The sequence below is a fragment of the Amblyomma mixtum genome, chromosome 1 (assembly GCF_055824585.1).
Source record: "Amblyomma mixtum isolate Tamu chromosome 1, ASM5582458v1, whole genome shotgun sequence".
Classification (NCBI taxonomy): domain Eukaryota; kingdom Metazoa; phylum Arthropoda; class Arachnida; order Ixodida; family Ixodidae; genus Amblyomma; species Amblyomma mixtum.
In genome coordinates, this window is record NC_143012.1 from 295,731,358 (window position 1) to 295,744,703 (window position 13,346).

The following is a 13,346-nucleotide window of genomic DNA, read 5'->3' on the forward strand; positions in this document are numbered from 1 at the left end:
TGCAGAGTAGGCGTTCTCCTGCACGCAGCGACACTCTGGTGGACCCCACAATGTGGTCTCCCCTGTCAAACAACCCCGCGGGTAATGTTGCTGCAATAAAGATATCCGCGAGTTGAGGGACTTGACTCGCCCCTAATAGCGCATGCCACACGACAGTACGAAGACTGACACTTCCCCCGGTACACCTGCTATAGAAACAAGTTTTTAATTTGTTTCTATTTTTTTTTTTACTGTCTACCCCCTGTTTGTCGTCCTCGCCACATGTAGTGAACACTGTCCGACGGAAGCTTTTGTTTCAGTGGTGGAGTCGCATTGGTGAATACGGCTGCGTTTACCCGCCCGTGAGAGCTCGGCGGGGAAAGTGTACTTCGTTGCTGACGTCTTATTTTGAAAAGCCTGTGCTTCGCCTTGCAGCCGCCCATCTCCACCGATCACAAGCGGTTTGGCCTGGGGACCATGCCAGAAATGGTATGTTTGGTTTAGTTGGGTTTCATTGGGGTTTAACGTCCCAAAGCGACTCAGGCTATGAGGGCCGCCGTAGCGAAGTGCTCCGGAAATTTCGATCACTTGGGGTTCTTTAACGCGCACTGACATCGCACAGCACAGGGGCCTCTAGAATTTCGCCTCCATCGAAATTCCACCACCGCGGCTGGTATATGACCTATTTGAGGCTGCAGTTGAACGAACTACTTCAGCTGGCTTTATCGTAGTTCAGCTTCGAGACAATTTTCCCGAAACTCGTAGAAAAAACTTGGGACCTTCTTAAGCACGTTTCTACAGAAACTGCGATCGCATTTGAAAATTGGCCCACCCCAAACATTGCAAAGGGCCACCAAATTCGGGAAGTAGGCCCACCCTTGATAATGGATTGAGGAAAATTAGTGGACATTGGTATGAGAACTAGTGGGGATTACGGGGTGGGTTGCAGTCTATGCGTTTCAACGTTCCAAAGCAGCTCAGGCTATGAGGGACGCCGTAGTGGAGCGCTCCAGATAATTTCGACCACCAGAGGTTCTTTAACGTGCACTGACATCGCACAGTACACGGGCCTACATCGAAATGCGACCACCGCGGCCGGGATCGAACCAGCGTCTTTACGGTCAGCGGCCGAGCACTATAACCACTGAAGCAACGCGAGATGGACGATTTGGTCAGGTTAGTAGAATCCCATACGGCAATCGAATGGATGGCATTCAAAGATTCTAGTCCTCAGATTTTCATATTTGGCAATGCCGATGACATCCCGACCATCTCGACCAATCGGAGAATTAGGTTACAGAGAAACCGGGTGGTTTTGCAAGACGTCAAGTTAAATCCTATCGCAATTTTTATGGATGGTTTTTTGAACGTTGCACGTGGGGCACCAAAAAGACTTAAAGTATACTAAATCTAGGACACCGTCTTATCGCTTTTACGGTGAGAGCCATTTTTATGAGGCCCCCTCCCCCCGCCCCTGCGCCAAGCTTCATTGTAACCCGGTGACAAAGCTGAGGCGACGCCCTAGCCATCGTCCGGTGTTGTGTTTTTGTTGCTTACTCATAAAAATGCGAAAAAACAACTTTGAATTATTGAACTACACAACATGTCACGTCCCGTTTCGAGTGATGTCATGTTTCCGTTGTTTTTTCCCGCTGAACGGCAGCCTTAACGTTATCGCGTTAAATGGGCTTCTTTCTATAGCACGCACCGAAAGGAGGGTCTGGGTGGTAGTTCCCGGTAGCGGGCGGGTTTATTTACGTACCGTCTTTCTCAAAGGTAACCAGGGTGCGTGGTTTCCTTCTCACTCACATAGTGGAGCCCTTGCGGCTTCCCTTAAAATAAACAGGTCTTGAAAAGTGAAAAAAGGGGTTTTCCTTAACTTACACATATTTATAGCGTGAGGGATACGATAAGTGTTTCATTCCACGACTGAGAAGCAAACCTTGCAGCATGGTTACGTGTGTCAAAGATGGTACATTAAGCGAAAATGAAAATAATGTTTTAAACAGCGATCAGAAGTACGAGTGCACGTGTTTATACCCGCACAGGAAGCAGAGGCTCACTGGCCGCTAATACTATTTTTCTACGTGCAGGAGAGAGAGAGGGTAAAAGGATGAGGAGACCTAAAGGAAAAAGAGAAAGATCAAGTAACTCTCAGCCACGTCAGTTAAACGTTGAACATTTGGCAAAGCGGCAACCTGTCGCGAAAGCATGACGTCCTCAAAAAGTGGAGCGCTGTCTGGCGGATCTCCATGACCCGTAATTTATGTGGCTGCCGCTAGAGAATTTCGCATCAGCATCCCTATGAGTTCATTCTGTTTTGGTGCCATTTGGCTGAGCACAGATAGCCTGTGATTTTTTTTTTCACAGCGCACAGTACTACGTGTAAAGTGGGACACCTTGCAGGCGCTGTCGCGAATGTCGGCTGCTGCGAATGCCGCGAATATTTGTTTGTTCATTCTTCAAAGCTGCCGGCACGCCGATTTATCGCTTTGTTTGTGACACAAGACGCGCCTAGATTTATCTCGATCGATCACATTCCGGCGGAGCCGATTCTACTTTGCGCCAGAATGTTCCAGTAACTTTCCAAGCTTTATCTCGAAGGTTCGCTATCAGCTTTAAAAAGAGCACGGTCGACAGCATCGGGCATTCTGTTCGACGACCGCCGAGCACGCTTGTTGCTACGCCGCCGCCGAGTGATTCAGTTCATTGCGGGCGCAAGTCAGCCCAAATAAAGAGTTTCGTTTCGAAGACATTCTCGCTATTTTCCTGTTCGCCGGACTGCAGTCCGCACTACGCGACATCTGGTGTAGGTGCTAACGGATGTCCCTGTCGCCCTCACCGCCTGGGAGCCGTCAAAGTAGCCCGAGCCGTCTCGGAGAAGGTCACGAGAAATCCGCAGAAGCCGTCCCAACCGAAGGCGAAGGACGAAGCAGCCGTCGTGTCCAGAGGCGTCCACCAGAATTCGGACTGCTACCGGACCGCCCGCGAGCGAAGAAGGACTCCTCAATTTCGACGTCAGCCATGGCTACGACACCAGCCTCTATTATTTCACACCAACCCCGACTGCCGCCCGCGTTCAACGCTTCACCGGGCGAGGATCCCGAAGAATGGCTGGAACAGCTTGGGCGTGTCGCCGTGTTCGACAGTTGGGACGACCAGACCAAAGTGAACCATGTTTTCTTCGCCTTGGAAGGACCCGCAAGAATTTGGTTCGAAAACCGTGAAGCTTCTCTAGCCGTTCAAGCTGGTGTTCCTGAAGGCCTTCACGAGCATCATCAGAAAAGAAAGAGCTCAACTGCTTTTACAGTCACGCATCCAACACCCGAACGAGTCAGTGACCGCATACGTAGAAGACATGAAGCGCCGTTTTCGACGAGTCGATCCTGAGATGACAGAAGGTAAGAAGGTGGAGCTTCTGATGCGTGGTGTTAAAGAGGCACTTTTCGTTGGTTTGACCCGCAATCCACCCAAGACCGTCGCCGAATTCACCAGCGAAGCAGCCACCATTGAGAAAACTTTGGAAGCACGAGCCCGCCATTTCCCTCGACAGCTCCAAGTGACCTCAACAACCTTCTCGAATGGCGCAGCATTCGGAGGCAACCTGCGGGATGTCATTCACGAAATTGTACGGGAAGAGTTGCGTCGCCTATTACCACCTTCAAACCAACCTCAAGTGGCGACCATTGAAGAAATCGTACGCGAAGAAGTGCAACATGCGCTTGGGACCACGCCATCTTCGCCTCCAGCTCAAGCTCCAGCCATAACCTACGCCGCGGCAGTACGCAGTCCTCAGCCCCAACGAGAGAGCCGAAGACCGCCTCTTCGACGTGAACCAGCTGTTCACGAACGCCGCCCCCCTGCCCCCGCCCGCCCAGCCTACGAACGACGCCCAAGCCCCATGAAGTGCGACGCCTGGAGGACCCCCGACAACCGCCCGCTGTGCTTCCATTGCGGCGAAGCCGGTCATATACTTCGCCACTGCCCGCACAGATGCATTGGCCTGTAACGACCGCTTGGGACGGCCCGCAAATTCGCAACTTAGGGGGCCACCTCATTACGCTATCAGGACGATGTACAGCGCGAGTGACTCTCAAGGGACATACCTACCCCGCGACCTTCGTAGTGCTACGGCAATGTTCCCACGAAGTGATCTTGGGCATGGATTTCCTTAATGAGCATCAGGCGATCATCGACCTGCGATCCAAGCTGATCACACTTTCCACGGACGAGGTCATCCCATCGATGAGGACTCCGGAACATCACGGTGCACTTAGTGTCCTGGAGGAACAAGTGAGTGTCCCATCCCGCTCAAGTGTCATCGTCACCGTAGGCGCCACAGAAGCGAATAACACTGAAGGCATTATCGAGGAGAATATGCAGTTGCTTATCGACAGAGGAATCGGGATCGCAAGAGGCATCGCACATTTCCGCAAAGGACAAGTCGAAGTACTGCTGACTAACTTCAGCGAAGAATACTGGCACGTTAACAAAGGAACGACAATTGCTTTCCTCGACGAAATATCCGACGTACGAGACTTCTTCGCCCTCTCCGACCCATCCGCAGCAGATTCGCCTGACCAAGAGAACTCGCCAACTTTCGATATAAACCCAGACCTGCCCCGGAACAGACAAGACCAGATCCGCAATCATCTTCGAAGCTACAGCGAGTGCTTTTCGTCATCTCCGAAGGTCCGACAAACGCCGATTGCGAAGCATCGCATTATAACCGACCAGCACGCCCGACCACTCCGCCCGACCACTCCGCCAAAGCCCCTACCGAGTGTCGCCGCGAGAACGACAAGCCATCCGGAACCAAGTGGAAGAAATGCTTCGCAACGAAGTCATCCAAGCTTCAAAGAGCTCCTGGGCCGCACCGGCTGTTCTAGTGAGGAAGACGGCACACTTCGATTCTGCGTTGATCACCGCCGCTTGAACAACACCACAAAGAAGGATGTCTACCCCTCCCTCGCATCGACGACACACTGGACGGGCTCTGCAACGCTAATTATTTCTCATCGATGGGCCTCAAGAGCGGCTACTGGCAAATTGAGTTCGATGAAAGAGATCGCGAGAAGACCGCATTCATCACTCCAGATGGCCTCTTCGAGTTCAAGGTGATGCCGTCTGGTCTCTGTTCCGCACCAGCGACATTTCAGCGAGTAATGGATACAGTGCTGGCAGGCCTGAAGTGGCAGATTTGTCTGGTATATTTAGATGACGTCGTTATCTTCGCCTCGAACTTTGAGGAGCACCTAAAAAGGCTTCGAACAGTACTAAACGTAATCAAATCGTTCGGCCTAACCTTGAAAGCAGAGAAGTGCCACTTTGCCTATGAAGAGCTGCTCTTTCTAGGCCACATCGTTAGCAAGGAGGCAGTACGCCCAGACCCGCAGAAAACAGCTGCTATCGTAATGTTTCCGTCACGGGCCGATAAGAAAGCTGTGCGCAGATTCTCGGACGGTGCGCGTATTGCAGACGATTTGTCAACAACTTTTCGCGCATCGCCAAGCTACTGATCCACCTGACAAAGGCAGACGTGCCATTTAAATGGGAAGCCCGCAAGTGGAAGTCTTCAAGGAACTTCAGTGTCGTTTACAGTCCCCACCGATCCTCGCGCACTTTCATGACAACGCCGAGACAAATTAATACAGACGCAACTAGTGTGGGCCTAGGCCCTGTCCTCGTTCAGAAAGCTGACGGAGTGGGGAAGGTCATCACATACGCTAGCCGTTCCCTGTCCAAAGCCGAAGCTAATTATTCGACAACTGAGAAGGAGTGCCTTGCCATCATCTGGGCTACGTCGAAATTCAGCCCCTACCTGTACGGACGACCGTTCAAAGTAATTAGCGATCACCACGCACTGTGCTGGCTCGCCAGTTTGAAGGACCCTCCGACCGCCTCGCTCGATGGAGCCTGCGGCTTCGAGTTTGACGTCAACGTCGTTTACAAGCCCGGACGCAAGCACTCTGACGCCGACTTCCTGTCACGAGCCCCTGTAGATGCACCACCGCTGGACAACGATGAGGACACCTTCCTGGGACCCATCAGCTCCAGCTCTTTTGTACAACAGCAACGCGCGGACCCCGACATAAAATGCCTCATCGAATACTTGGAAGGCAAGGTCTTCACCCCACGCCTCGTTCAAGCGAGTATTGTCTTCGTTCTGTTTACAGAACGATGTCCTCGTGAAGAAGAATTTTGCAGCGAACAAGAAAGTCTACCTCCTTGTTGTACCTGCAAGTCTGCGCGGAGAAATTCTTCAGGCCTCACACGATGAGCCGACAGCTGGACATCTCGGGTTTTCTCGCACCCTCCGCCGGATTCAAGACAAGTATTACTGGCCCCGTCTGTCTGCCGATGTCGCACATTATGTGAAAACCTGCCGAGATTGTCAGCGACGAAAGACCCCTCTAACCCGACCAGCAGGATTTCTGAACACCACTGAACCCCCCTCAAGGCCCTTCCAGCAGATCGGCATGGACTTGCTTGGCCCTTTCCCGAAATCAACGTCTGGAAATAAGTGTATCATTATAGCGACCGACTACCTTGCTCGCTACGCCGAGGCAAAAGCCCTACCGAACGGAACAGCAGCAGAAGTCGCGAAGTTTTTCGTGGAGTATATTCTTCTGCGACACGGCGCCCCCGATGTGCTCATCACTGACAGAGGGACAGCTTTCAAGGCGAAACTGACGCAAGCCATCCTGCATTACAGCCAAACCAGCCACCGGAGGACAACTGCATACCACCCGCAGACCAACGGACTGACTGAGCGCCTCAAGAAAACCATCACCGATATGCTCGCCATGCATGTCGATGCCGAACATAAGACCTGGGACATCACCCTGCCTTACGTTGTCTTCACCTACAACACCGCAGTGCAGGAGACCACCCAGATGACGCCTTTTAGGCTCGTCCATGGCAGGGAGGCCACGACCACGCTAGACTCCATGCTGCCCAACGTTACCGATGAAGATAACGTCGACGTCGCCGCCTACCTTCAACGCGCAGATGAAGCCCGAAGACTTGCCCAATTAAGGATCAAAGACCAGCAGCGGACCGACTCCAGACGCTACAACCTACGGAGACGCAACACGGAATACAAGCCAGGAGACCGAGTCTGGGTGTGGGCGCCCATTCGCCGCCGAGGATTCAGTGAAAAGCTTTTGCGCCGCTATTTCGGCCCGTACAAGGTTCTTCGTCGGCTAGGTGAATTGGACTATGAAGTCATCCCTGACCAAGACTGCATCCCAGCGACGCCACGTACGACCAGAAGTAGTCCATGTCGTCCGCCTAAAGCCCTATCATGCACGGTAAAGGATGCCGTGTTTCCACATTCGGTGTTTATTTTTGGACAATCTCTTTTTTATTGTTGGTACCGTAATTACGTTCTAAAGCATCGATTTGATGCCTCTTTGAGAGGGGAGTAATGCCGCGAATGTTTGTTTGTTCGTTCTAGAAAGCTGCCGGCACGCCAATTTATCGCTTTGTTTGTGACGCAAGACGCCCCTAGATTTATCTCAATCGATCGCATCCAGGCGGAGCCTATTCTACTTTGCGCCGAATGTTCTAGTAACTTTCCAAGCTTTATCTCGAAGGTTCGCTATCAGCTTTAAAAAATGGCTGAGGCTTAGCTTAGGTTAAGCCTAGTCAGATGCGAAGCATATTGTCGCCGAGTTGCATATCGAGCACGCCGCTTGGCTAGACGTTCTTCACGCTCTTCATCAGTCTGTAGCACGCCGCAACTTTTGCTTCTCATTCCAACGAGCAGCCCTGTCTCCAGGAGGCATCTCTATCCCGTGTACGCCTAGCAGAGGCAGGCGCACCCCCTTGTATACCGCCGCTCCAGCATCACGTGTTCACTACAGCGCACCTAGCGGCAGAAGCAGGAAACACATTGGTCGCGACGCCTCGCGCGACGGCGCGAGCTGGGGCCCCGTTTCTCCTATGTCGTTACGTCACGCATCACGTGGTCCTCCTTGGTCGCGACGCCTCGCGCGACGGCGCGAGCTGGGCCCCCATTTCTCATCTGCTGTGACGTCACGCACCACGTGTTCATCCTTGGTCACGACGCCTCGCGCGACGGCGCGAGTTGGGCCCCCGTTTTTCATCTGCTGTGACATCACGCATCACGTGGTATGACATGGAGGTCACGAAAGGTCAATGGTAACGACACTGCCGCGCTCGAGGAGCTGGGTTGGGCTATTTTAGTATGCTTCGCATAAAAGCGCACGGTTGACAGCGGCGGCCATTCTGTTCGACGACCGCCGAGCACGCTTGTGGCTACGCCGCAGCCGAGTGATTCAGTTCTTTGCGGCCGCAAGTCAGCCCAAATAAAGAGTTTCGTTTCGAAGATATTCTCGCTGTTTTCCTGTTCACCGGACTGCAGTCACCACTACGTTTCAAGTGCACGTGTTTATACCCGCACAGGAAGCAGAGGCTCACTGGCCGCTTATAGTATTTTTCTGCATGCAGGTAAGAGAGAGGGCAAAAGGACGAGGAGACCTAAAGAGGAAAGAGAGAGATGAAGTAACTGTCAGCCACGTCAGTTAAAGGTTGAACATGTGGCAAAGCGACAACCTGCGTGCATGACGTCCTCAGAAAGTGGAACGGTGTCTGGCAGATCTCCATGACCCGTAATTTATGTGGCTGCCGTCCGAGGATTTCGCGTCGGCATCCCTATGAGCTCATTCTGTTTTGGTGCCACTTGGCTGAGCATAGATAGCCTGCGATTTTTTTTTTTCACACCGCACAGTACTACGTGTAACGCGGCACACCTTGCAGGCGCTGATGAACAGCCTAATGGCGGCGGCGCAATTCCCTGGCGTCGTGGCTCTCTGCTGTAGCACATTTGCGTCTCTGGTCGCCGTGCTGTTGGCGTCGCTGCTGGCGCTCGCGTGGTGGTCCCATCGGGACGGAAGCAGCAAGGCCCGTCCAACGCTGCCCCCAGGTCCTCGAGGGCTGCCTATGCTGGGGAACCTCCTGTCCGTGAAGTGCAACTCAGGCAACTTCCACTTGACGCAGTATCCGCGGTGGGCCGCGCAGTACGGAGCCGTCTTCATGTGAGCATCCTGTTGCTGCACACATCCGCACATCGGGGCACACAAGTCCAGAATGTTTACACACACACCGGTCCGAAAAGCTAGCCCGTACGCGCAGTACACTTTGCTAGTGACTATGTATCAGAGACACTTGCCGTGCAAAATAAGGTCTGTGAGGAGGAACATAAATATAGTGCGTGCATGTGAAGGACAGGAAAATGGAGCTCTGTGGGCCGGAGAAACAAAAAAAAATGATCCCGTAGCTTTTGTTTCATGAATCGATTGAATGAACATGTTTTATTGCGTGCGATTATTGGATACCTCCGTCTCCACCTCTACCCGTGACTCCTGACCATCCCCAGCCTTCCCGATAGCTTCTTGATCTAAATCTGTGAACATCTATAGCGTGCATCGAGCGGGAAATATACAATGGCGCAAGAACTAAAGAACCGAATTATCTCTCTCAGCTGATATGCTCGTGGGAACAGCCGTACCATACACATATTCACGGGGCGCTCAGAAACAGTCAAACAAAATATTAGAGAGAAGTCACTGAGTGGAAACACGATCTGTTTTCGTCTGCTGTCGGTGTGTTCCCGCTGACTAGACTCGACTTGACTGCATCATGTTATGATCTGCTGTGGCAAGGTTGGAGTGGTACAATCGCGAGCAAAAAATATTAGCACAGGTAACTGGCGATCAGAATTCTGATATCTCGCCACGCGGCGCTACGGTTCGCAGACCTGCCTATCAGGCCGTTTCCATGTTTGCAGCCAAGGGGAGGACGGCAGAAAGTAAGCTTTATCAAGCGTGCCCCGCCCGAGCGACAAAGTGTCAACCCTACGCGACAGCGCATTTATTTTGGCTCGGTTATCATGAGCAAAGATGACTTCCTCTTATTACTGTTTTTTTTTTTATGTCCTCGATGGTATGTCAAAGGGAACTCGCGGGAACAATAGATGATAGCGCTGCTTTTAGCCAGTAATTCTGCTGGTCCGTGACACTTCGCTGAACCTCCCTAATACTGTAGAATGGGAATGGCCCGGCGCTCTCGTTATCAGCCTCTTCGCCACCCGCAGCGGCACGCGTTGCCATTCCGGCGCTCCGGTGTTCCGTCATGTGTGCTAATCTCTTTTACTCGCGACAGTACATTCGTATTTCCATAACGTCTTTTTCTAGCGAAAAGCTTCATTATGAGGGTCGGAGCCGAGCTTCGCGCATGCCGTATGCCGCGACCGAGTGACGTCACGTTTCGGCGTCACTACTTAAAAAGAAACTGCGCCGAGGCTGCGAATCGAACCAGGGTCTTTGTCACTTTAAGCGGGGACGCCAAGGTAGATGTACTATGGTAGTGTAGGCTGCATAGAAGCCCATACGTTCAAAACATGGCGGCTCATGGTGCGCAGCCAGCGCCGTCTTCGAAATGCGTGGACAACTAAACAGTGACGTCATAATTAAAACAAAAACGCGACGTTGAAGTCACGTGTTTTAGTGATGTCATATTCGTGACGTCAGCGTCACGTGCTGCTTGGCGGGAAAAATAAACTGCTGAACGCCACGACGCTTCAGCGCGACACCCGACACGAGAACGAAGAAAGAAGACACGATGAGTGCCGACCACCAACGCCATTTTTAGGTAGTCAGTTCTCGTTGTGCCTTTTTCCTTCGTCCTCGCCTCAGGTGTCGCGCTGAATGTCGCAGGTGTAGCGCTGAAGCGATGAAATGTGACGCCGCCAGACAGGTTATCGCTCGCACATCGTGCAACCGCACACCTCTTTTTTGCGTACGGGGGCCCCATGGCCACAGACGATGCCCTTTTGGGGCAAAAGCGACAGAACCGCACCCAACCGAACGAAACTACACAGAAGCGCTGGCAAAAGGGAAAAGCGGAAACTGTACACGAACGATGCACACCAAGAACTCGAGCAACAAACAACGAGGAAACAGTAGGGCTGCAGAATCGAGTTTCAAACAAAAGCAAGCAGAATGGTCAAAAGATATGACAAGGGTATGACATCAGAGCACCGTTAACCTTGACATCGTCCCGCTGCCATTGCCGCTGCTCTGAGCGAACGCTGTCATAAAAATTTTTACAAAGCAAGCGCTATACTTTCTAACAAAATGCACACAACTAAAACATTTTAAAAAGGAATCACTGCAATTGTTTTCGAATGCTTTTGAAACACAAAATATGTCCTAATTATTTTCCTCTTCTAGTCGTGTTTGTCCACTCATTTTATTTTGGCGCTTTAGTTCCACCACTAATTTGATGTCGCCAGCACTTAGTTCTGGACCACATTCAGGCTCCGGCTTCGCGACCTATTTTAATTAACCTTGGGGACGCTGCCAATCCGCCACGAAGGCTTTTTTTTCCTTTCATGGTATTTATTTGCATGGTTTTGTACAGAAAGTATATACATATGTGTGTGTATATACACACGCACGAAAAAACTTCTTTTTACAGGGAACCTAAGTAGGCGCTACGTAGGACAAACACTATAGTAAACATATTAGAACTAAAAGGCCTGTAACGATATGCAGTGCATCAGGAGAGGAAACCAATCCGGTAAAAAGTCTAATTCTTTGTAAATGTCCGTTACCTGCAGCAACATTCGGCTAAAATGAATTCTGAGCGAAACGACAGGTTCAACGTTGCGGTCTTGCATGCGCGTTTTCCAAAGGCTATGAAGTCCAATCAGAAGAATCATGTCATAGGGGTTCGAGTCAGGTTTGGAAACAACGAGGTAGCGCACACTGTAAGAATTTAGAAGAAAATCTTTCCGCAGCGTCCTCTGCAACACATCCCAAAACAAAATCGCTTCTTTGCAGTCTATAAAACAATGTTCAATTGTTTCAGGCACATTGCACAAGCGGCGCTTTACAGAAGACACAAAGATGTTTTTCCTATCGAGCCATGTGTTGACAGGTAGAGTTTCGGTGTGTAATTTATAGAAAAATGTTTTGGTGCAAGGAAAATGCGCCTTTATTCATGCTCAAACCTTGAGCCTTCGTGGCGGACCAAATATTGAATACCGCATCGGCTTCAAATTTTTGGTCCGGCACGAAGGCTCAAGGTTTGAGCATGAATAAAAGGCGCATCTAGTGAGTGCATGGGTTTCATAAATAAGATAAAAGGAATATAAAAATAAAAATAAGAAAAATAAAGCACGAAATGCGAGAAATTAAATATGAAAAACGAAAACAACAAAAATAAGAAAAGAAACAAAAAGTAAAAATAATACCAAGAAATAAAATATGAACAATAAAAAACAATAAAGTGTGAAAATAAACAAAAATAAAAAATGACATGAACAAATACAATATGAAAAATAAAAAATGGCTGAGGCTTAACTTGGTTAAGCGTGGAGAATGCGAAGCATCATCGTGTCGCGTAATTTGGAGGCGCACAACCACAGCGAGGTGGGCCCCCGTTTCTCCACTGTCGTGACGTCATCGTGTCACGTGGTGTAACGTGATGTATCACGTGATTTGGAGGCGCACAACCACAGCGACGGCGCGAGGTGGGCCCCCGTTTCTCCACTGTCGTGACGTCATCGTGTCACGTGGTGTGACGTCATGTATCACGTGATTTGGAGGCGCACAACCACAGCGACGGCGCGAGGTGGGCCCCCGTTTCTCTACTGTCGTGACGTCATCGTGTCACGTGGTGTGACGTCATGTATCACGTGATTTGGAGGCGCATAACCACGGTGAAGGGCTGAAGTGGTAGCTAAAGTAGTATACTTCGCATAAAAAAACAGTGCGCCAGGAAATGCTTTCCCCTTGCAGCACTTTAGAGAGGCAAAGAGCCCCCTGAATTTTCACCGCGCAGATTTCCGTCTCCTCCTTCGCCTCCACACAGGCAGTGTGGGGACGGCCGAACGCCTCCACCGTTATCGTGGCGCTCCCAGTGCATTGTGCGCGAACTGAGACAGCCATCACGTCAAACCAAGCATAAATGAAGCTTTTCGCTTGTATATCCAGGCTTAACCAGAGCTAAGCCATTGCCTAATTTTTTGTTTTTCTCCTCCATAACAGTCCTCAGCTAGCGTATCGGAAAGTCTGTAAACACAGAAATGTCCACCCTTTGACTTCGTAATTGATGTTCCTTGCGTGCGATGCGAAAAAGAAATGTCGCAAAAAAGAGAAAAAAATATGAAACAAAAAGTGAGTAGTACACGTTGCCATCAGCAGGATTCCAATTACAATGGGTGCACTGACTAGGTTTACCAATTAACCGTCCAGCGGAGGCAGTCGGTACGGGGTAGGGGTGATGAACGAGATTTGCTTGACGTGGAACGTTGGCTAATAAAAAGTAATTCCGAC

General features: G+C 50.7%; 1 protein-coding gene across 1 annotated transcript in view; it reads left to right on the top strand.

The window, feature by feature from the left end:
- The first annotated feature begins 312 nt into the window (after positions 1-312).
- LOC149372138 (vitamin D 25-hydroxylase-like) overlaps positions 313-13,346 on the top strand; it is a 28,623-nt gene continuing 15,589 nt past the window's right edge. Inside the window, exons 1-2 of the mRNA XM_089585849.1 lie at positions 313-468; positions 8,764-9,041. Of these exons, the coding sequence (XP_089441975.1) occupies positions 457-468; positions 8,764-9,041 (290 nt within the window). The 5' untranslated portion in view covers positions 313-456. The remainder of the gene's footprint in view (positions 469-8,763; positions 9,042-13,346) is intronic.